Source organism: Capra hircus, chromosome 26 (assembly GCF_001704415.2).
Source record: "Capra hircus breed San Clemente chromosome 26, ASM170441v1, whole genome shotgun sequence".
Classification (NCBI taxonomy): Eukaryota; Metazoa; Chordata; class Mammalia; order Artiodactyla; family Bovidae; genus Capra; species Capra hircus.
This window is the reverse complement of record NC_030833.1, coordinates 17,185,978-17,206,600: the sequence shown is the minus strand read 5'-3', so window position 1 is coordinate 17,206,600 and position 20,623 is coordinate 17,185,978. Positions and strand designations below refer to the sequence as shown.

General features: G+C 51.8%; 1 protein-coding gene across 2 annotated transcripts in view; it reads right to left on the bottom strand.

The window, feature by feature from the left end:
* The window catches only part of AFAP1L2 (actin filament associated protein 1 like 2), a 115,822-nt gene that overhangs the window by 22,639 nt on the left and 72,560 nt on the right, over positions 1 to 20,623 (bottom strand). For both annotated transcript variants that reach the window (XM_018041453.1, XM_018041452.1), the window contains exons 2-5: positions 19,554 to 19,682; positions 11,935 to 12,009; positions 10,482 to 10,576; positions 2,095 to 2,185 (exon numbers count right to left, since the gene is read on the bottom strand). In XM_018041453.1, coding sequence (XP_017896942.1) covers positions 2,095 to 2,185; positions 10,482 to 10,576; positions 11,935 to 12,009; positions 19,554 to 19,682 — 390 coding nt within the window. The remainder of the gene's footprint in view (positions 1 to 2,094; positions 2,186 to 10,481; positions 10,577 to 11,934; positions 12,010 to 19,553; positions 19,683 to 20,623) is intronic.

The window sequence follows — 20,623 nt, the reverse complement described above, 5'->3', positions numbered from 1 at the left end:
TTGTCACAGCAGCTGCCATTACCGCAGCAGGAGGCATCATCCGTGCAGGAGCTATACTCATAGCAGGGTGCTTACTACACTTGGGTTCAGAGAGAGCCACCTGGCCCACGGGAGCCGCGAGGGGACCGTGCTGATAAAGCAGCCCAGGAAGCCGGCTCCTGGTCTTCTGCAGGAAGCCAGCAAAATTGCTGACGCCAAAGAACTAGAGCATGGGGCTGGAGTCCAGCGGTTGCTCCTCTTCTTGTGACCAGGGGTCAACCAGGTGCGGCAGATGACAGGCTGGAAACAAGGACAGCCCAGGTTTTAATGCAGGGGAAGGTCCCCCAGGTCATCCTCGGTCATCGTGCTGGCAGGAGAGAAAAGGCAACTGGGCATCTTCCCACTGCCTCTACTTGCTGACCTTGGGATGACTCCCCTCTCCTCCTAGTCCCGGATAAAACCAATAGGAATTTCCAGTTGAGAGACAAACACCAAGATCCTTCTGACCACTTGTTTGTGTCGAGATGAAGTGTCTGCCCCACAGACAGGCCCCCGGGAGCGTCTGGGAGGCAGGCCCTGGCTGGCAGGGGCCACACCCGAGAGAGACAGGCTTCAGAGGCATGGAGATGCTCACCGGGGTGAGTCAGGGCTCCCACCTTCCAGACGCACCCAGACACTCCTGCTGCGCCCACAGCTCCGGTCTGAAATCACAGTCCAGCGGTGACTTGGCAACACCTCACAAGCTAAGTGACGTCTGCCCACAAAGCCAGCCTCTTAGAATAAAATTCCGTGAGTCCAGAGAGGCCCTCACCTCCCACACAGTTCCTGGGACTGCAGACAGTAGGTGAGGCATGAAAAAAGAGGACAAGGATCCCATGTGCTCCAGGGGACTTGTCCCATTCTCATCCCCGACACCAACAAGGCCCCTTTAGGCCAAGTACATTCCCCCTACCACGGTCGTTGACTTCCCATATCTGCGAATTGCTTTATGCTTTCAAAGACCTTTCACTTACAACAAAAGGAAAGAGAAGGAGTTAAGAAAGGGAGAGAGCAAGGGGACCAGAATCTAGCTACCCAGAGAGTAGGGTCACAAACATCTCTCCCAGGACCTTCAGGTGTTTCTGTGTTATAGAACCACCACCACAAGAGCATTTCTGATCCAGCCTCATCAGGCTGAGGACAAGAGCACGCCAGCATAAGCCTGGCCTCCAGAGCAAAGACCGTCTTTTTAATACCTATATTAGGTCTGCCACGAAGTAACCCTCTGAAGGCTAGAGAAAAGTCTATTCAGAGAAAAGCTAAGGTCTTTCCCGGGGTCTACAGCTGCCCTCTGTGCCCACATCTCCTATCCATCTCATCCAACCCTACCTGCTCCTGCCACGCTGGCCTGCAACATGCTAAGGGCCCTCCTGCCTCAGGGCCTTTGCACGTGCTGTGCACTCTGTTCTTCCTGCAGGTACCAACCCCACCCACTTGCCACTTCTTAAGAAATCTGCTCAGAGAGGCCCTCCCTAAGTTAGAATAACGTCCCTCTCCTGCCCCAACTCAGCCCTCACCACTTTCGGTCTTGACACATCCTACATCTCTGTTGCCTGTCTTCTCTCCCAGAATCTAAGTGCTGTGACTGCTGATTCGTGCTGAGTTCCCACTCCTAGAAGCATGCTGGGTCCACAGTGGGAGCCCAGGGACCGTCAGTCCAGTGAAAGAACCTTGAAAGTGGGCTCTGCCTCAGCCTGACCATATTTCCATGGCTTCCGGGGCCTTGTGCCACTCGGCCAGCACACCTCTCCTCTGTCTCATTTCTGTGCTGAATCCGCAACATCCAGGCAGGACCACAGAAAGCATCAGACAGAGTAAACCCAGCTCACTGGGGACCATCCTAAGCCCTGCCCTGCAGGCGGGCTGGGTCTGCTGGAGGTCTCAGCTCGCCATCAGACCACTGGTCAAATGCTCTGTGGCCAGCTCTTGACTTGGGCCATGCCCTCTGGTAGGAGCATCCCAGGCCCCACTGTGTTTCCAGCCAGGGTGAGCGTGCCGGTCACCACAAGGGCAGTTGGCGCCGGCATCTGTGCAGGAAGTGGTCAGCCCCCTCCCAGGCCTGTTCCCAGGATGTACCATTGAGGGATGTGTCATACGGCTCAGCCTCTTCATAGTAACCCTCTGGAGACTCGATCTTCGGGACAGAGAGCTGTTTACGTTCTGGAATCTGTGGTATGAATAAATAAAACAAACATTTTCAGATACGATACACTGGGACTAACTCGGAATTAACCCTTTGGGTAGAAAATTGGGAGGGAAAACAGAGATTACAGCGACCCCCGTCAGCCACCCTGTCCACAGTGTTTGGTTTGCATCAGCTGAAGGGCTGTGGGCGCGTCATGTAACCTCACCAAACCTCAGAGTTCTCCCCTGCAAAATGAGGCTCTGACGCCCACCACACACACAGTATAGTTGTACACAGGGTGTAATACACTTACAGGCCCAGATGGCATCAGGCTGTCGTGGTAGCTACGATGGCTTCTACATAGAATATACTTTCTACAAAGACCAGAGCTCATCAGGGGCACGCAGGGGAAGAGCACCGGGCTTCTAACCCCCTAACGTCTCCCATAATCAGTTCAATCACTGGCTCAGCAGATACTGGATGGCTCCCGCAGACTAGCTGAGAGATGCAAGCAGATGGTTGGGAGTCGGTCCTGAGGAACACTTAACTAGGCAATGAATGCTCACAGCTCCTGATAATGACTGAAAGTCACTCAGTCATGTCTGACTCTTTGCGACCCATGGGTTATATACTCCACAGAATCTCCAGGCCAGAATACTGGAATGGGTAGTCTTTCCCTTCTCCAGAGGATTATCCCAACTCAGGGATTGAACCCAGGTCTCCTGCATTGCAGGTGGATTCTTTACCAGCTGAGCCACAGGGGAAGCCTGAGAATATTGGAGTGGGTAGCCTTTCCCTTCTCCAGGGGATCTTCCTGACCCAGGAATCAACCCGGGGTCTCCTGCACTGCAGGCGGATTCTTTACCAACTGAGCTATCAGGGAAGCCCATGGCTCCTGATAGACAAGGTCAAATCTCCATGGGGGCCTGGAGGGTATGAGGAACATTTAGGACCAAGGAAGGATGCTCAGAGGACAAGACAACCTTGAACTTCTTACATGACATGAGGGTGAATGAGCATAATTTGAGTAGGATAAAAACAATAAGATATGCAACTGTGGAGAAGCACAGAGGCTAAAATTGGTCTCGATCCTGCCATTATTCCATCTGTAAGATGGGTACCAGACTATGAAGGTAATATAAGCAATAGCAGGGGAGAAAAAGACAGGCAAGACTCCTCTGGTGGTCCAGTGGTTAAGAATCCGCCTGCCAATGCAGGGAACATAGGTTCGATCCCTGGGCCAGGAAGATTCCACATGCCACAGAGCAACTAAGCCTGTGCGCCACAACAGCGAGCCTGCATTGTAGAGCCCATGTTCTGCGATGAGAAGCCACCGCAACGAGAAGTTTCTGCTCCGCAGCTAGAAAGTAGTCCCCACTCGCCACAGCTAGAGAAAGCCTGCCTGTAGCAACAAAGGCCCAGCACAGCCAAAAATAACAAAAAATTAATTAAAAAAAAAGTAGATTGTGGTGCGAATATTAGTACATACAGTTCATCAATGTGTAAGCATCCATCCACATGGGTCTCCAATGTCTATCTGAATCACAAAGTTCCTACAGAGGGCCGAGGGAACCTTCATGAGTTGAGAACAGACATGGCAAAAGCTGGAGTGCATTCCCACTCCTGGTTTTCAGAGGTCCTTGCGCTGGGCATTCCACATGGGGAACCCATGGGCTGTTGGGGATTCGCTGTCCTACCCAAAAGAGGGCCAGGCAGGCAGGGTACAGGGAATCTAGACATCTTTGCCTTGGAAAATGAGCTTCTTTGGGGGACCTATGACACAGAACTTCTCCAGCCCTGGCCCCAGCAATAGCGGGAGAACAGTCAGCCTGGCCTTAAGTCCCAGTGGGACAGTACTCAGCAAGGGCCACAAGGGCGTCTGATCCCAGCTTCCCCTGAGGTAGAGTGATGCTCCTGCACTTGCTGCCCCCAAACCAGGCTCCTAGAGCTAAGTCCTCTGTGGTTTGGCTAGTGGATCTATCTATATGGCCTCTAGAGTGAAACTAACCAGGTTTGAATCCAGGCTTTAGGAGTCCATAGCCTTAACCATGGATATATGACAGCCTCTCTGTGCCTCACTTCCCCTCTCCATAAAACAAGAGCCTGCCTTGAGGATTCAGGGAGATAGGTGTGATTGAGTTTCCATAGGGCTGGTGTGCTAAGGTCACCTCAGTCATTTCTGACTCTTTGTGACCCCATGGACCGTAGCCTGCCATGCTCCTCCGTCCATGGGATTCTCCAGGCAAGAATATTGGAGTGGGTTGCCATCTCCTACTCCAGGGGATCTTCCTGACCCAGGGATCGAACCTGGGTCTCCCTCATTGCAGGCAGATTCTTTACTGTCTGAGCCACCAGGGAAGCCACATCAAATACGAGGAGGCTCTTGCCACCATTGTCTGGGGCCTCCCAGCCCTGGCGCCCGCATCGGCCAGGTCACAGGAGTGCTGTCCGACAAGCTGAGACACGTCCGCGTGAAGAGGACCAGCAGAGGCCAGGTCACCACCTGGCTCCCACACATTTTTCTAACGCCATCTGGCCCGACACCAAGAGAGCTGACAGAAGTCCCAGAGGCAGGCTCTGAACAGCTTTCAGCCCCAGCAGCGCACCCCTCAGCACGCAGGGAGGAACGGAAGACTCTGCTCATTTCCCAAGCAGCCCAGCTGCGTTCTGGGCTGGCAGGTGTGGCTGTGGGGCAAGGAGGGCGGGCTCCTCCCTGGGGCAGGGGTCGTGCACACAGTGGACACAGGCGGGAGCTGCTCGTGGCTGACCCTTCGCCTTTGCTGCTCCAGGCATTCCCGGCCCCTTGGTCAGCCAGAGGAAGGGCTGACTGTGAAAGCCAGCTGTGGTTCTCTGAGAGCCGACTTCCTGGGGTCAGGAGGGGAAAGCGTTTCCCCTCCCCTGGGATCCGGCAAGGTCGCTGCAGATGGGTGCTGGGGCTCAGGCTTCCTGAAGAGGCCAGGCCTCCAGCTCCATCCTCCAAGAAACCCTTCTCCCCTTGAGGGAGTGTGGGGACTCTTCTCATGATGAGAAGGTGGGTCCCATCTGGAGAGAAGTTCTGAGCACCCAAGATCCAGCTCTGGTCTGGATTCCCATGATTACAACAGGACAGAAGGAGGGGGCAAGCCCTCCGGCGGGAGCTCCTGATGGTCATTATCCCCACAGGGGGCCTGCCCTCTTGTCCAGGAGTGGAGCACCAGGGGGTGTTTCTTGAGGGTCTCCCAAACCTTTCACTGTACAAAATCATCTGTAGATGGATTGATACAGAGAGGCATATAGGGTGGAGGCAGGAGTCTGATCTCCAGGGCTGGGTTCGAATCCTGATACTGACACATCTGAGCTGTGTGACTTTGGGCAACTGACTTGACCTCTCTGGGCCTCAGATCCTCTGCTGCAAAACGGGGAGGGCAGAAACAACTATCACATGGTGTCACTGTAAGGATTAAACTGCACTCAGCATTATTAAGTAACAGATACTAGTTTTCACTAAGCTTCAGAATAAAATATAATAATGTCAAAGGGAGAAAAGCTGCACGTGTGCATGTTTGGTGGAGGAAGACCACGAGCTGTCTGGGAGGATACTGAGGAGGTGTTTGAGCATGACCTGGCTTACACTACACTCTCCCTCCTTAAAGAACAGGACAGCCTCTGTCCCCAGGGTTGCCAGGGCCAAAGATAAGAGCTCAGGTCAAGTTAAAGGATAAAACGATTCCAACAATTCAGAAGAGCGTCAGATACACAGACCCAAGGATCTGTTACCAGAGGTCAAAGGAGAAAGAGATCCTAAATGCCAGGAATTAAGAATAAAGGAGAATTATTTAAATCATCATCATGATGACGTAGATGGTGCCATTCGATGAGGATGCCGAGGAGATGTGACTTGGGAACCTGAAGTCATGTTCTCACGGTTCACAGGAAGAGCCGGGGAAGAAAGCCACCCCGCTCAGGGTGACGTGCCAGAGGTTGGCAAACTTTTCCTATAAAGAGTGAAAAAGGGATTCACAGGCCACTGGGGCTATGCAACCCTGCTACTGGAGTGCAGTGAAGTGAAATGAAAGTCGCTCAGTCGTGTCTGACTCTTTGCAGCCCCATGGACTGTAGCCTGCCAGGCTCCTCTGTCCATGGAATTCTCTAGGCAAGAATACTGGAGTGGGTTGCCACTTCCTTCTCCAGGGGATCTTCCCAACCTAGGGATCAAACATGGGATTTCCCAGGCAAGGATACTGGAGTGGGCTGCCATTTCCTTCCCCATTGTAGTGCAGAGGAACCCATAAATAACACACAGATGAATAAGCTTGGCTAAATTCCAACAAAATGTTATTTACCAAAGCAGGTGGTGCAGGATTTGGTCACAGGCTTGGCTTCCCACATGGCTCAGTGGGTAAAGAATCTGCCTGCAACGCAGAAGACCTGGGTTTGATCCCTGGGTCAGGAAGATTCCTGGAGAGAGGAAAGGCAACCCACTCTAGTATTCTTGCCTGGAGAATCCCATGGACAGAGGAACCTGGTGGGCTACCATCCATGGGGTCGCAAAGAGTCAGACACAACTGAATGACGAAGCATGCAAGTACTGTACCAATTCTGGATGAGACACAGAGCTGGAGGTGAGGGGTGGCCCCAGGTGACCTGAGGCGTTCTTGCAGTTCTGAACAACCAGCCCCAGGGTGCACTGTGGCAGGTTCGGGGTAGGGGCGAGCGGACGTAGTCCTGGCTCCCCAGACCAACCACGGTGATGCCGTTGGTGGCGTCAGCTGCTCCCCTCACAGAAGCCCAGCACCGACGCGTGTGCAGGCCTCAGTGGGGAGGAGTGGAGACGGCCGCGCTGGCCAGGAGCAGAACGGCGCCAGCAAACATCTGTTTCTCCTACAGCAACCACAGCACCTGGCTGGGCCAACTGCGGCCTGGATGTGCCAAGGCCGCCTGAGTCACTGGCCACACCCAGACCCCTGGCTGCCCCCTCCAGTACTGGACAGGCTGAGCCTGGGACGGAGGCCATGCTCCTGGCCAGCCCTGAGCACTGAGGACCCCAGGCAGACACCCAGCTTCTGCCACAGCCACTGGCGAGCCCCGGGACTGGGCATCCTGGCAGACAAACCAGGGCAGTGCCCCAAAGCTCCAGGGTTGGGGCAGAAAGAGACACAGCTTTCTCTGGCTGAGGAAGAGCGGTTCCAGGGTCGCCCAGACTCCAGTGGCCACATTCTCTCCTTCTTCCCAGACCACTTGCAGCTCTGTTTCTCCTCCTCCTCGTGAGAGCCAGAAGACACAGCTGCTCCCTGCTCCGCCCTGACAGCACTCCTCTGGGGGCCTTGGACGAAGTCTTCAGCCAGACTGGACCAGAGCAGAGGCCAGAGGGGAGCAGGCAGGTGCGTGCGGGTGGGGTGGGGAGGACCCCGGGTTCCGCCCCCTCCTCCCTCAGTCCACACCTGGAAGGCTCCTGGGGTGGAGATGGGTGATAGAGACAGGACTAGGAGGGACCCAGGAAAGGTCCTTCTTGGCAGAGAAATTCCACAAGGTAGGGAGACTGTCAAGGTTACTGGCTCTGCTGGAAGTCACCCCAGGGCCTGGGCTGTGTCCACAGGAACTGTCACCGCACATCTGAAAGGCCACTCCAGGACTATGGGGCTCTCAGGTGGTGGGATCTTCCCCGCTCCAGCACCAGGTTCCTCTCTAGCCCCTCCTGGCCCCGATGGCCTGCAGACACAGCCGACGCCGGCAGACCACTCTCCAGGGGCCAGCCTCTGCCCTGGCCTTGCTTGATGGTCCTGCATCTCATACCCCCGAGCCCTTAGGGCCTCTGTGCCCAGGTCACAGGAGACTGGCAAGGGAGTAGGAAAAGCCAGCTGGAGTCCCGGGCCGTGGGACTCTGTGACCTGACCAGTGTATAGCCACAACCCAGCCCCAGACCCTGGGCACCTGGTCCAGCACCTCAAACACAGGCTTCCAGAGGGAGTCTGTGCCTGGGAGGCTCTGCCCCATGCACACCCCTCCCGCCCGGTACGGGTCCACAGGCAGCTGCCCCACGTGGGGCCGGCAGTGGCACCTCCATTGTACAGAGGCCAAAGGCACCCTGGTCAGAATCATACATGAACTCAGGCTACAAAAGTTCCAGCCCTGGCTCAGAGCAGCTACCTCTCCTCCCTACATCCAGAGAGCAGAGCTTATTAAGTGAGTGAAAGTGAAAGCCGCTCAGTCGTGTCCGATTCTTTGCGACCCCATGAACTATACAATCCATGGAATTTTCCAGGCCAGAATACTGGAGTGGTTAGCCTTTCCCTTCTCCAGAGGATCTTCCCAACCCAGGGATTGAACTCAAGTTTCCCACATTTCAAGTGGATTCTTTACCAGCTGAGTCACAAGGGAAGCCCAAGAATACTGGAGTGGGTAGCCTATCCCTTCTCCAGCAGATCTTCCCGACCCAGGAATTGAACCAGGGTCTCCTGCATTGCAGGTGGATCCTATACCAACGGAGCTATCAGGGAAGCCTGCAGAGCTTAGGATGCACCTGAAAACCACAGCACCTCCCACCTGCTTAAAACCAGCAGCAACTGGATGGAAGCTGAGGGGCTATGCCCCCTTCCCAAGTCCTGGGGTCAAAATGAGGGAGGACCACAACTGGAAGAGACAGAACTTGTACCTTTACTTGACTGAGAAGACAAGCTGAGTGGAGACCAGGGCCAGGCGGACAGTGACTCACAGCACAGCAGTCCCTCGTATCATCGGCATATGCCCAGGAGCGAGGCTCAGTCCATCAGGTTCCCTCTGCCTGGGATGAAGGGTCCCCACCGGCTGTCACCCAGATGTGGGATGCTGCCCAGGCACTCCTGACCTGCCCCGCCAGCTGGGAGGGCGGCAGGGAGAACCACGCTACCTCCAGGAAGGCAAGAATAAAGGGGGCCAGTCTGGCGTCAGGACCCCCTCAGTGGTGATCTGAGCCCACAGACCCAGCGATGGATGGCTCGGTGTGAGCTCAGTCACCGTGGAGTCCCATGTTCTGAGAAATCCTTCCCAGCTCACACCTTTCCCAGGAAGCTGCCCCAACCAGATCCTGAAGCGGAAAGAACTCAGGTTCATGTCCTGCCACTTCGAGGTTGTGCAACACTGAGACATTATAAACCTCCTGACTCCTAGGTTCCTGTCCTAGGAAGTGTAAATACTACTGCTCACCTCGCTGAATACCGACGCGGTCTGCCAGGCCAAAGAATAGAGATCTTAGTTGAGAGATGTTCACATGCCTCTCATTTAAACACCAAGAAACCAAGGGCCAGAGGCCTTAAATAACTTGCTTAAGGTCAAGGAGCCTAGTACTGGCGGAGCTAGAGCTGGGATCTGAAAACCAGGTCTGGAGGAGTCTGAAATTCCATGCATGCATCCATCCATCCGTGAACAAACACATGTATGGCCTACTGTGTGCAGACACAGAGCATGAAGCAGTAGATGAGACATGGCCCCTGCCTCAGGGAGCTTACATCTGCTCTGGGAGGCAAAGAATAAACACGGAGGGGTAGCTAGGTGGTAAGGCAGGCAGTGATGGGGGCAGGCACCGAGGCGGGATGTCTCACCTGTGGGCAGGCCAGGGAGAGTCTGTCTGAGACTAAGGAAGGGCAACTTTGAACAGTCAGGGCGCAAGAAGTGCAAAGTCCCTGTGGCAGGACTGACCACAGGGCACAACCCAGGAACAGAGGGGAGGCCGGTGATGAGCAGATGCGGTGAGGCTGGAGACGCAGCTGGGCCAGACAGGGTGAGCCCTGGGGCCAAGTGAAGGAGTGTGGATATTTTGTCCTAAGTTCAGTAGGAGCTCTTGGTGGGTTTCAAGCGGGAAGTGGTGTGATGTGATTTATGTTTCCAAAAGATCACTGTGGCTGGAGCTGGTGACCACAGCTGTGCACGGCCCCGCTCAGGGGGTGCTGGAAAAGAATCTGGCAGGTCACCTCGGACACACGGTGACCTTCATCTCCCACTGCCATCCCTCTCTGTACTGAGCAAATGAGATCACCCGTAGGGCAGGCTGGCTTGATCCATCTCTCCCGGTGCCTTACCCCAGGCCCCATACACAGTCGTTTTTTCAGTCACTAAGTCACGTCTGACTCTTTGCGACCCCATGGACTGCAGCACGCCAAGCTTCCCTGTTCTTCATCATCTCCCGGAGCTTGCTCAGACGCATGTCCATTGAGTTGGTGATGCCATCCAACCATCTCATTCTCTGTCATCCCCTTCTCTTCCTGCCCACCATATAGTGGATGCTCCAAAAATGCCAGATGCTTGGTGGACTGCTATCTGGAGGACCCACTGGACATTCACAGGGTCACATCAGGGAAATCAGGGGTCCCAGACCCACACTTACCATCTTGGGGGGCGGGAGGTCTGGGAGACTCTTCTGAGGGGCCGAGGAGGGCTGGGGGGGCTCACCGTTGGTCAGCGGGTTCTGCTCCTCCGGCGCTGTGGGCAGCAAGCAGGAGAGGGTTTCCGTGAGGGGCACCCGGCCTCCTAGCAGAGTCTCATTATCCGGGAATGTCTGGTCACATGAGCCCTGAGTTCTATTTGAGCAGGTGTTAATTACCCAGGCAGGCAGTCCCTGGAGCCAGTGCTATTTTTCCTCCAAGAATAGGGTAGATTGACCCCGGGCAGATTCCTCAGAAGGAACTAGTTTGAGGTTTCTGGCAGGTTCCGCACCCTCTCCTCCACCTGCCCCATGTCCAAAATGATCTGGCCACAGACCTCTGGCAGTGGAGGAGCTGTCTGCGGGCACTATGTTGAGCGGCTCTCAGCACTGAGCCTGTGATTACATCTGTCCACCTCCCCAGTTTCCCCGGCAGGCAGCCTGACAACCTTAGGCACATGGGATGCTTTCATGCAGGGGACGTCTGCTGAGTCCATGCTTGGCGGTGGGGCAGGAGGCGAAAGCCACACTGGGTAATTGGACCACCAACCATCTGTGCACTTTTAGGGAAAAAAGCGCCAAAGGCTCCTCTGAGTCCATTTCAGCCGGGCCGGACAGGCCCAGGCAGATCTGACCCTGGGGCTTTTCAGGCTGATGTCTTGAAGCCAAGGCTTTACCAGACTGTATGCTTTGGGGTGCTGTGTTCCCACCTCTTGCTAAGTCTCTGCATTTGAGTTACGGGCTTGAGAGTTGGGAGATGGGGTCTCTAATCCTTTGTGCTCTGTAACTAGGCAGCTGTGCAAACCTTGGACCTCCCTGGGATCCTGCTGGACCCAGTCCTGGGGGTTTTCATAGAAAAGCAGAGAGCAGAACAGAGCAGGAGAGTAAGACACCACAGAAGACGATATGTCCTTTCAATGGAAGATAAAATGTTCTGCCAAGAGATCACCTTTGAACAAAATCTTCAAATATTAAGGCAACTGCTGACAGCACCATTTCCTTCCCATCACTCCTATCTACCCCCCACCCCCAACACACTCATAAAATCCAGACTTATCAAAAGTCATAAAGCCGGGGCCGTGGGATCAGCACCATACACAGCTGCTTTCTTAGAACATCTGAATTATAACTTCCTATTTCTGGGGTGATGCTGGGAAATGCTGAGAGATTTTAGGGACAGATGCCTTATCCAAGAAGGGGATGTGAGACCTTCAAGAGGCAAGGAGGTGGCCTGGTTGGTAAAACTTCCCCAAAATACATCAACCCAGAATACCATCAACTAAAATAGGACTTCCCAAAATAACCCTACCAGGCCTGTCTGTGGTGCTGGCTGGAAGGAAGGGGGGTGGTGTGGGACCAAGGCTTAAACCTGCCCCGCTCCCAGGAGCTGGCCAGTCCATAGGCAGTAATCCCATACCTTTGTCTTGGGACTCGGCATTCTGTTGCTTGTGGACTGTCACTTTGTTCATATAAATGTATTCCTCATCACAACCTGCAGGAGGGGGATAGAAGACAAAGGCTCTAGGTGATTTCATGAAGGGAAAGGGCTTCTAGAGAGAAACACCCCCCGCCCCCGCCACCCTCGAGACACCGTCATCAGCTTGGATTCCAGTAAAAGCATACATTTTCAGTTGATTGGAAGAGTCCATTATAGAAAGAGTTGACGGATTTCCAGAAAAAGAAATGCCTAGTTTGCTGACTCAAGTTTTCTGTCCTGGGAAGAGGGGAGAGGACAGAAAGCGAGGGTGTAGAAGGGTAGCTTTGGGAATAGAAGTCTTATGTGGAAAAGCACCCATAGCTTAAGGATCTGCCTAGATTCCACCAAGCAGAGATTTCTCTGGTTTTTCCTAGCCTTTCATTTAAATTGTGAAACATTTCCTATCAGTCACTCTCAACCTAGTCTGAATTACATGCATGGGCTGATCAGAGCAATGTCTATATAAGATAGGTCACATTGAGGATCTGGAAGTTTAGCTTCCAGGCCTCTAGCTGGAGTGCTGCTGTGGCGCCCTGAGCTCTGTTTTTGGAGGGGTGAGTGTGCTGGGATGCGGGCCTGCAGCACCAGCAGCTGCCTGCTCTACCTTCCGCAGCACAGCCCTTCCCTTTCTTTAAAAACATTTCTGTACAAGTTGTCACCTTCCCCCTGCACATCTGGGCAGAGAAAGGCTCGTCTTCTAATACAGTTCCCAATGCCCCAAGGAGCCTTTCTTCAGAAGCCTGCAGAGGAGGCTCATCCCAGTGTTTTTTCTCTTAGCAATCCTCCTGCATTTCTTTGCAGTTCTTAATTTGCATTTCCTAGAAACTTGTGGCTGATAAATTCCAGTGGCTAGAGACGGTGCTACTGAGCCAAGGAGCCCAATCCACACCCCTGGCAAAGGAGGCGGTTCAGCCAGTTCCCCACCACAGACCGCCCGGACTCCAGCCAGCAGGCCTGCCTCCACAGAGTCCTGGAGAACCCAGAGAAACTGCAAGAGGACACGGCTCGATGGAGCTTCCTCCATCAGCTGTGGGATTGCCACCCTGGTGCTGAGCCCTGCCAGGGCCAGTCAGCAATGTCATCCCTATACCAAGGGCTGCGGCAGCTAACGGGATGGGACTACGAGATCTAAATGCAGTTATCCACAGCTTGCATACTTCCATTAAAGGGCTGCGTCTGTACCTTCTCCAGAACCTGGCATGGGGAGAAGCACTCTGCAGGGGGAGGCAGGAGATGGGGTGGGGGGTGGTCCTCAGCCAAACCCTGCCATCAATAGTAATTTTGAGCAAAACACCCAACCTGTGTGCTTTGGCTTTCTTGTCTGCATATAGTATGGAAAGCAACTGTGATGAAATACTGCCTATTTCTGGGGCTTCCCAGGTGACTCAGTGGTAAAGAATGTGCCTGCCGATGCAGGAGACTTGGGTTTGATCCCTGGGTTGGAAAGACCCCCGTGTAAAAGGAAATGGCAACCCACTCCAGTATTCTTGCCTGGGTAATCCTATGTTCAGAGGAGCCCACAGTCCATGGAGTTGCAAAGAGCCGGACACAACTGAGCACACATGCACACATACATATTTCCCATTTCCACCTAACTGAAGTTCTCAGGAGTTCAAAACTCAAATACTAGGCCATCTGAAAGAGGAAGGTAACCTTATAACTAAGATTTTACATGACAGCTTAGGACTCCCCCAGTGGCCCAGTTGTTAAGAATCCACCTGCCAGTGCACAGTACACCAGTTTGATGCCTGGTCTGGTAAGAGCCCACATGCCACGGGGCACTAAGCCCGCGCACCCCACCTACTGAAGTCTGTGTGCCTAGAGCCTGTGCTCCACAATGAGAACCCACTGCAGTGACAAGCCCACAAACAGCAGCTAGACGGTGGCCCCTGCTCATCACAACCAGAGAAAAGCCCGCATGCAGCACCCAAGACTTAGCACAAAAATAAAGCGAAAAAAAGGAAAGAAAAAAAAGACCATCTAAATTATAGCAAATAACTCAAAGGCTCAATAATAGGAAAACGGTGAAAAAACCATAGTACATCAACACAGGTAATAGCTGGTCACCTTTAAAAATAAATGGATTACTGGAGAGTGTGTAAATGGGCCGAACATCGTGGAAGTGATTTTAGAGGATTTATTTAAGTGTTCCTGGTCTTTAACCCAGCATTTTCCTTGTCAGAAATCAATATTTTGAATTGAAAAATATCCAAGTATTTTGAAGATAAACTCCAGCATGAAAACAAATTTTATTTGAGGGTGTTCATTGCCATGTTATATAAGATTTCTTTTTTTGTTTAAAGAACAAAACTTATATGCTCACTAACAATGGGCTAGTTGAACTAGTTGAACACTTCTCATTCATCAGTGGACACTACCCACCTACGAAAAATAACAAAGCAGCGCTATGTCTGCTGTTTATAAAGATATACAAAAATTAAAAGATCATGTTTCAGAAAAGAAAAAAAGAAGTGAAAAAGTACATAAACTGCCAACACAGGGCACCACAGGCAGCAACACTGAACACAAAAATAATGGAGCAGAACATAGAGGCAGACCACAAAATACAGAAAATATTCTGATGACATCAAGAAAGGTCACTAAAGGAATCAAAGCAATGTAAACAGGGTTTAACGTTCATTTCACATTCATTTCTTTTTTCAAATTGTTGACTAAGCCCACACTCCTCTCCAAAAAAAAAAAAAAGGCAAGATATTGTTGATTATTGTTTTAACTGTGAGATTCTGAGCAGGTGATTCCTCCCCAAGATGGCTATTTGTAAACTGCAGACTATACTGGCTCTGGTCCATGTCACAAGGCTGCGTGTCCCTCCTTGGACACTCTGCAGGCTCTGCTTGATCTCAGTGTTGCTGCTAAGACGCTTCAGTCGTGTCCAACTCTGTGCAACCCCATAGACGGCAGCCCATGAGGCTCCCCCGTCCCTGGGCTTCTCCAGGCAAGAACACTGGAGTGGGTTGCCATTTCCTTCTCCACTCAGTGTTGCTAATCCCCCAGAATACAGTGAATAAGTAACAGGCTCCCAGGACCGTCTGCAATCCTGTGAACTGGGCCTTGGAGAGGGGAGGCTGATGAGCTGTCCCAGGTTGGGGAGGCAGTCTTGGGGTTGGGGAATTTCTATCATTCTCTCATTTATTTTCAGAAGTGCACTGAGCCCCAGCACCTCGCACGGTGCTGGGGACACAGCAGAGAACAAAACAGATGTTGTCTCTGACTTCATGAACCCGTTGGGGCAGGGGCAGGCGGGAGGGAGGGACAGGGAGGCAGATCTGGATGAATAGATCCAGGTATGTCGGGAGTGACAACATTACAGGGGAGGAAAGGAGAGCTCCCAATGCTCTGACCACGTGTGCAGATCCAGGGAAAACAACTGAAGAGGGTGGTGATGAGGGCTAGGGGAGAGGGGCCCAGACCCTCTCCCTTACAGTTGGATAGGCTAAATGTTCAAATCACGTCCCATCACAAGGGCAGCCCCTGAAATGTTCCCAGAGTCTCTGAGCAGGGTACTGGGGAGCCCTCAGGCTTAGGACAGGAAAAGATATCAGGATCCCAATAAACAGACCTCAATCCATGCCTTGATCTCACTACTGAGATACAAAAAGAGAGTAGAAAACTGAATACTATTTATACATGAAAGATCAGAGAACAGACAATTGTGAAAAGTACAGACACAGACACACACACACACACACTCATACTCTTCCACAGAGGTGTGGAAGTAAACAACAGCTCAGCCAGTGGAGATCACAGGCTATCTTGAAATGATCAGCCTTGTCTCCACCTACAAGTCCAGGCAAGTTGAGTCCATTTACACACAGTGAGGCAGGTTTGGGAAGCTGAGCAAAAGAAAAAAAAAAAAAAGAATGCCTTCAGTTTAAGGGGCTGTGCCTTCTATCCTGTGCAGCACAGTAATTAACCTGGGGCAGACTAATCTGGACGGTGAAGAGGAGAGGGTAGCATCAGGGTTAGGTCGGCTGGCCCAGGCCTCTGCTGGGCTCTGCCACACGTGGCCATGGAGACACAGACGTACAGAACAGACTTGCGGACACAGTGGAGGAAGGAGAGGGCGGGACGGACGGACAGAGCAGCATGGAAACTCATCCACCAGCGCAGGTAAAACAGATACCAAGTGGGAATTTGCTGTGTGACTCAGGGAGCTCACACCGGGGCTCTGTGACAGCCTAGAGGGGTGCGATGGGGTGGGAGGTGGCAGGGAGGTTCAAGAGGGAGGAGGCTATGTATATCTATGGCTGATTCATGTTGATGGATGGCAGAAACCAACACAATACTCGAAAGCAATTACCCTTCAATTAAAGATAAATAAATGTTTTTTAAAAGGGGGGAAAAATGTCAGTTGCTGTTGTAACCACTCTGCCATGTGAGAAGATGCTAAGATAACCAGAAGGGGAAACTTATAAATAGTGGCTACTCACCCGTGGGCACTGACCTGGAGAACAGAGTTTGCATGCTAAGTCGCTTCAGTTGTGTCCGACTCTCTGTGACCCGATGGACTGTAGCCCACCAGGCTCCTCTGCCCATGGGATTCTCCAGGCAATAATACTGCCGTGGGTTGCCATGCCCTTCTCCAGGGATCTTCTCAACCCAGGGATCGAACCTGTGTCACTTACGTCTCCTGCATAGCAGGCAGATTCTCTACCACTAGCACCACCTGAACAGAAGTGACAGCCAAAGGTCCCAGTATGGCTTTGCATGTTTATCTGTAGTCTGGGTGCACTCTGGGGGCGACTCACACTGACTGGGGAGGCCCCTGACCCGCTGTCGGCAGCTCCTGCAGCCCTTCATGCTGCAGAGACCAAGGGTGGGGAAGGCCTGATTTTATAAAAGCCGAACATACAAAGATTAAGGATGAAACAGAGGTCACCTACAGGAAGTCACACTAAACCAGAAAGGGACCTCTGATGGAGCGGTGAGAACCAGAAACCAGGGGTCAGCAGCCACCACTGCGGTGTTTTTCAATTCCCAACAGAGGTGTTCTTTAGCATCAGACATTCTCAAGTCGGAGCACATCCAAATGGCCTGGGAGTGTGCTCTTTAAAGGGTTCCACCAATGAGTCCCTCTGCAGAGTGACTCATCCCTCTCTACCTCACCTGCTTTGGAACATGCATTTCCCATCCATTCGTCCCACCTTTGATGTACTGCTGATCAGCACTCAAGGCGGGTCAGCAGACGCTCACTACAAAGCCAGGAGGAGCCTGGGAACCAGGAGGTGGCCGGCAGAGCTCAAAGGCAATGAAGGGGCTCCAAGAAAATGCCTCTGATGAAAGGCTAAGGGAGCCAGATTATGCCGACAGAAGAGAAGGCTGCCAGGCATATAACAACATGTTTGGCTTTTATAACTTCTCTGATATTCAGACAATAGAAACTAATTCCACAGGGAACAAAGAAAAGGAAAAGGGACTTTGAAATGTTGCCCAGTGGATGCAGGCTGGATGTCAGGGGGTAGTTCCTGACTGATGGCCAGAGCAGGCGCACCTCTCGCCCTGGCACGGATCTGAGCTGCTCCCACAGTGAAGCAGATGGATTTGATGCCCTCTTACGATCCTAAAATATCACTTTCAGTTCTCAAACATCCGACATAAAAATAAACTTGACTAAACTGTTATGACTTCACAAGAAGCCTCTTCTTTAAAATAAAAAAAAATTGTGCTAGAAATGAAACCATATGTCTACGAGAAGACTTGTACAAGACTGTTCAAAGCAGCCTTATTATTCCTAACAGCCCAAATCTGCGAATAAACCAAATGTCCATCAACAAATGAATTGGATAAACAGGTTGCAGTATATTCAAAGAATGGAAAACCAATTTAGTTCCAATAAAAGGAACTACTGATGCAACCCATGGCATGGCAGAATCTCCTGAGTGAAAGGGGCCCAACCGAAAGGACAAGCCATCCAATTTCATTTATATGAAAATCCAGAAAGGGCATCACTAATCAATGGTGGAAAAAATCTGAACAATGGTTGCCTTGGGGTGGGTGGGGATGAATTCTTGCCCTTGAAAGATAGAAAAGCTCCCAAGACAACAGAAATGTTCCATGTCTTAATTTGGGTGCTGGGTGCACAGGTGTATGAGCTTCCCAGGTGGTGCTAGTGGTAAAGAACCCACCTGCCAGTGCAGGAGATATAAGAGACACGGGTTCAATCCCTGAGTCCGGAATATTCTCTGGAAGAGGGCATGGCAACCCACTCCAGTATTCTTGCCTGGAGAATTCCATGGACAGAGGAGCCTGGTGGGCTACAGTCCATAGGGTCGCAAGAGTCAGACACTACATTCTCAATTAAAACCACTGAAGAGAAAATTAAAATGATAAGAATAAAGTAGTACTGCTCATAATATTCTTTACTACTCTTGTAGTCTGTAGATTGAATTTGCCCTCCTCTATTAAAAATTTTAACAGAGGACTTAACCTGCACGCACACACATGTGCATACAGTTGTCAAAACTCACTGAATTGACCACTCAAGATTTGTGTACTTGACCGGATACAGAATCTAGCTTGATTAAAAAGATAGAAAAGATAATTAACTCCGGGTTCTTTGATTTGTTGTTATTTAGTCACTAAGTCATATCTGACTCTTTTGCGACCCCATGGATGTAGCCTGCCAGGCTCCTCTGTCCATGGGATTCTTCAGGCAATAATACTGGAGTGGGTTGCCATTCCCTTCTCCAGGGGATCTTCCCCACCCAGGGATCAAACCCGGATCTCCTGCCTTGGCAGGCGGATTCTTTCCCACTGAGCCACCAGGGAAGCTCTGTGATATACAGTCTTAAAGCAATGTTTTCCAGTTTTCCTTTGGGCTGTATGACTCTGGACAAGCTATTTAGACTTTCTAGGCCTCGGTCTCCTCATCTGTAATAATAGCACCAACCTCACAGGAGTGTTTTGAAGATGAAGCCTTGTTAACACATGTGCAGGTGGGAAGAACTCAACGAAGCACTAGCTATTATTATAATACTAGTTTATTTTCCCTTCTCTACTTTCAATAATAGAAAAACTACTTTGAAAACACTGTTTGAAACCTCTCTGTGGGCTACTGTGTTGAGAGTTCGTGGGGCTGCCACACACGTCCCATCACTTCTGTACTATCGTTACCATCTGCCGTGTCCTGCTAAAAAGGCATAAATTAAGTCCTAACCCTGAACAGCTCAGAATGTGACTATATTTGGAGAAAGGATATTTAAAGAGATAATGAAGATTAAATGAGGGCGCTGGGGTGGGCCCTGTTCCAATATGAGTGGTGGTGTTACAGGAGAGATTTGGACACTGGCGTGCACGCACAGGAAGACGATGTGAACGCTCGGGGAGAAGAGGACCATCCACACACACCAAGGAAATCAGCCTCGGAAAGAAGCAACGCTGCCAACACCTCGATCACAGATTGTTAGCCTCCAGAACTGTGAGAAAATGAGTTCCTGCTGTTTAACCCAGTCCGAGGCTGTTATCACGGCAGCTCTAACACACTGACGACCATCTCCGTTTCCGCGGGGACCCTTCACCAAGGCCCCGACCACACTCACTGCTGCTCTTGGTGTACAAGCGGAGAAGCTCGGCCAGGCCACTCTTCTTCACCACGGCTGTGCTGCTCAGATTCTCCTGGTCAAGAATCCTGAGGAAGTCATCCAGCTCTGTCAGCAGCTGCTCCAGGGCTAGAGACAGAAAACAGGAGACACTCTTAAAGCAGCTGCCTTCTCCCTAAAGGCCCCACTCAGATACACCTCTGATCTCATAGCATCCCATGACAGACCCTCTGGTCTCAGGGGGAGGGGTGTGGGGTGAGGTCGGGCAGCACACAGGGGACTCAGCCAATAGGTGTGATTCCCAGCGCCAGGGTGGTGGGGACAGGCCAACACACCCTTAGCTTTGGGATGGACAACCTCAGCCAAAGGTGCAGGGTCACCATCTGCTGGAGCGACAGTGGTCAAAGTGTCCCGATCAAGCCTCTCAGGCCATGAGAGTCTGGAAACAGGATTTTCTTCCTCAAGTAAAGAACAGTTCAGGGTCTGGGGAACTCGAACACAGATCAAACCCACAACCATCAAAAGAAATGTTGTGTTTGACCCAGTTGTTAAACCTTTCCCCAAGGATGGGGAAACACAGAGTCACTCCAGGGAGATGAAACAGTGATTATGCTGTCCCTGCAGGAATATAGACAACCCCTCAAAAGCCACGCTTGGACAAACAAAACCTTTCTCCAAGATTCTTCAATGACTGAGAATCAATGTCACGAGTCCAGCATCACTCCCAAGGTGGTTAAGGGCTACCGTGCCTCAGGATCCACAGCCCTTATCTGTGGTGTCTAACAGGCGCCTCTGAAGTGCCACTGTTACAGGAGCACTTGTCGACTTCCAGCTGGAAGCACCTTGCAGAAATGATTAGTGCACTGGGCAACTGGGAAGGTGCAGGACCTTCCCCACACCATTACTGTCGTCGTTGTTACTGTTAATGACCTAAATCTCATCCAAAAACAGAATGTCAGGCACTTTCCTGATGGTCCAGTGACTGAGACTCCACGCTCCCAACACAGGGGACCCGGGCTCAACCCCTGGTCAGGAAACCAGATCCCACATGCAGCAACTAGGAGTTCTCA